Source organism: Anoplophora glabripennis, unplaced genomic scaffold (assembly GCF_000390285.2).
Source record: "Anoplophora glabripennis isolate ALB-LARVAE unplaced genomic scaffold, Agla_2.0 scaffold1075, whole genome shotgun sequence".
Classification (NCBI taxonomy): Eukaryota; Metazoa; Arthropoda; class Insecta; order Coleoptera; family Cerambycidae; genus Anoplophora; species Anoplophora glabripennis.
This window is the reverse complement of record NW_019417220.1, coordinates 1-2927: the sequence shown is the minus strand read 5'-3', so window position 1 is coordinate 2927 and position 2927 is coordinate 1. Positions and strand designations below refer to the sequence as shown.

The 2927-nt window shown below is 31.1% G+C and overlaps 1 protein-coding gene across 1 annotated transcript; it reads right to left on the bottom strand.

Moving 5' to 3' along the window:
• Positions 1–1128: 1128 nt before the first annotated feature.
• Positions 1129–2874, bottom strand: LOC108914945 (ribosome biogenesis protein NOP53). The gene is made up of 5 exons (XM_018720873.1): positions 2671–2874; positions 2449–2616; positions 2214–2395; positions 1863–2158; positions 1129–1769 (listed from the first exon to the last, which is right to left on the bottom strand). Exons 1-5 carry the CDS (start codon positions 2793–2795, stop codon positions 1206–1208), a joined length of 1335 nt encoding a protein of 444 aa, XP_018576389.1. The 5' UTR covers positions 2796–2874; the 3' UTR covers positions 1129–1205.
• Between the last annotated feature and the right edge of the window lie 53 nt (positions 2875–2927).

Below are 2927 nucleotides of genomic sequence, written 5' to 3'. Positions count from 1 at the left end.
AATCACACACTACACCACAATCACAGAAATCATTTTATATTTTATACGCATTATGGTAATAGTGTTTTTATATTATGTATTAGTCACTCTTTATAATTTCGGCCGCCGAGTTATATTCCCAAATTTTTTTGGATGTTGTAAATCAAATGAATAATTATACATCATAAAGGACCAATTCAGAATATCTTATGAAATTATACAGTACCCTTTGTCAAGGCGTTCTCCATTCGTACCTATTTGCTATACAGGGTGATTTCAATTTAAATACAGAAACTGCAGGAATAAATTTATTACCAAAAAATAAATAGTTATCTGTTTAAACTTTTTACATGGTGGATGTGGTATTTGAGCTACAGGGTGTTAGTTTACAAAAAAATATATTTTCTGTTATATCTTCATAATACGCTGACGGAATTGAATGAAATTTAATAGAGTATTCTCTTAATTAGACCTTTTATTGAATGTAACATTAACCTTATGGCTTTAACCAGTAGCGTGCTACTGAAGGTGCTGCCCATTTTCCCAAGAAAACAAAATGCCACTGGCGGTTTTCTGTAGGTAAATACTGTTAAATTCTAGTACTATGTTAAATGAATGAAAAATGTTTCATAGCGTTTTTTAAATATAGCAACCATTTATGAGATTCATGGGCTTGTTTCTGTTTTATTGAATTTTTCTAATAAATTAAGCCTTTTATTTGATGAAATGTCAACTTTTCCCAAGAAAAGAATACACCACTGGCAGTTTTTTTGTCGAAATTTTATTTCTGGAAAAATTATCGAATTGCGTTATGGAGACGACAGAATTTTTTTTTTGTAAACCCTATAAATCGAATACTGTGTTCCCCATGAAAAAATTTAATTGTACCCCTCAAACATAGGTATTAAATATAATTTTTTTTATCTGTAGTTGATTTAAAAATAATTAAGAAAAATCAAATTTAACACTTTTTATCTCAGAAATGTAACGTTAATAAGAAAAACGTATGATCTAAATATTGAAAATAAACTGTTACACAGCAAATTACTTTTTTTTAGTCATTTTTATTTTCACACCTTTTCATATTGATCACGTCAATATGACACCTGGCAGATTGTGAAATCAAAATAGAAAGTTACTTTTGAAATTTATTTTTAAGTGTTCACTTCAGACAAATAAAAAATACACATTTTCATCATTCAACAGTTTTTACTTAAAATGTTTATTTATCGTGCAACAGTTTTCTTCCAATCCTCATCCTTATGCCCTGGTTTGGTATATTTCTTAACTTTAGCCTTCTTGCGAATCTGTTTCTTTGTTGGTGCCAGAAGGTTCCGCTTTTGCATGCTCTTAAATCTATCAAAGAGTAAGTTGCCTTCCACTTTCATGTTCTTCAAGTTACCAGCAATATCTTGACCCATACTGAATTCCAAATCTGGTTCCTCAAATTTAGCAGAATTCAGAACTTTTGTATTATTCTTCTTTTGCTCGGCTCTTTTCATACGTTTTTCTCGTAAGATGTTTTGTTTTTTCTCAATAGCCTCAATTTTTTTATTAAGAATATTTAATTTACAAATATCGGTAATTTTTTTCTTCTCTAATTTTATTAACCTCCTGCGCTTCTCTAACTCCAATTGTTCCTTCTGTTTCTTTCTTTGTTTTAGAGTTTTCTTGGTATTCTTTGTAGGGGGGTTCACACTTTTATGTTCATTATCGCTAATTTCATTTTCTTCAATGTTTGTACCATTTTTACTTGGCAGGCCCTCAGACATTTCCACTAACCAAGATTGCTGAAATTGTAAACATTTTTTTTAACCCCAATGTGGAAATGTAATTTACCTAACAGTTATAGCAAATTTTTACCAAATCAAAAGCAAACTTACATCTCTATCGCTGGGAAAGATTTTTTGGAACATTCCCTTGGTACACCTTGTTAAATGATCTTCTTCTTTAATAAGTTTAATCTCCTTTTCTGTCACAATCCTAAGCAAATCTTGGTGGTCTTTAAAGCTTGGATTATACGACATCCCAGGATGTGGGTGTTCCACAGCTGGAAAGGGGCTCTTCGTTTTTATTTCCGCCTTCTTTATACTCTTCAATGGTATACCAACTCCTCGTATATTATGTTTTTTGGTATTACTTGAAACCCATTCATCTTGTTCAATCTGCAAGTTTTTACCTGCAAAAAATATAATTTACATTTTCTATAACACTGAAATAATCTCATTGCATACCACTCTCCCATAAGTCCTTATTAAAATTTCTTTTCAATTTACCCTTTCTCTGAAGTTCATTTAATTTTCGGTTAGCATTAGCTTGAATTTCTTTATGTTTTAAAATTCCTCTTGTAAGATTTTCTATCTCTTTCTTTTTCAGCAAATCATTTTTATGCTCGTCTTTAGTCTTTACGCGATTCCTGTGCATATTCAAATTAATTAAATATTTTCATAATATAGAATACAAACTCACCGCTTTGCAATTGGATCAGATACTTTTGTACTGGGTGCGAGAGCAGAGAAACAATTTAAGGGCTTCTTTGCCTTCAATTTCTGTTTTTCCTTTTTTGACAACAATTCCACAGACGGTTTAATATCTACTTTGAACAGTTCATTATCGGAAATAGTAGATAATGAAAGCCTATAGTGGGTAAGAATAAATTATAGAAATGTATCAGTTCATCAAAATTCTCACCCTAAACGCTCTTCCAATCTTTGGTCCTCCAAGAACTCTTCTACATCATGAATGTCAGTGTGTTTTCGCCAAGATACTTTTAACTTTTTGGAAGCATGTTTTTTCCTTGCTTTAAGAAGAGCCATAATACTATTCAAATAAAATTAAATCACACCAGTCAATCACACACTACACCACAATCACCACATGGCATTTGACCCTAGGCATTTGACAGTCATACAGCATAGAAAATATTGAGTTTTCTATGGTCATACAAA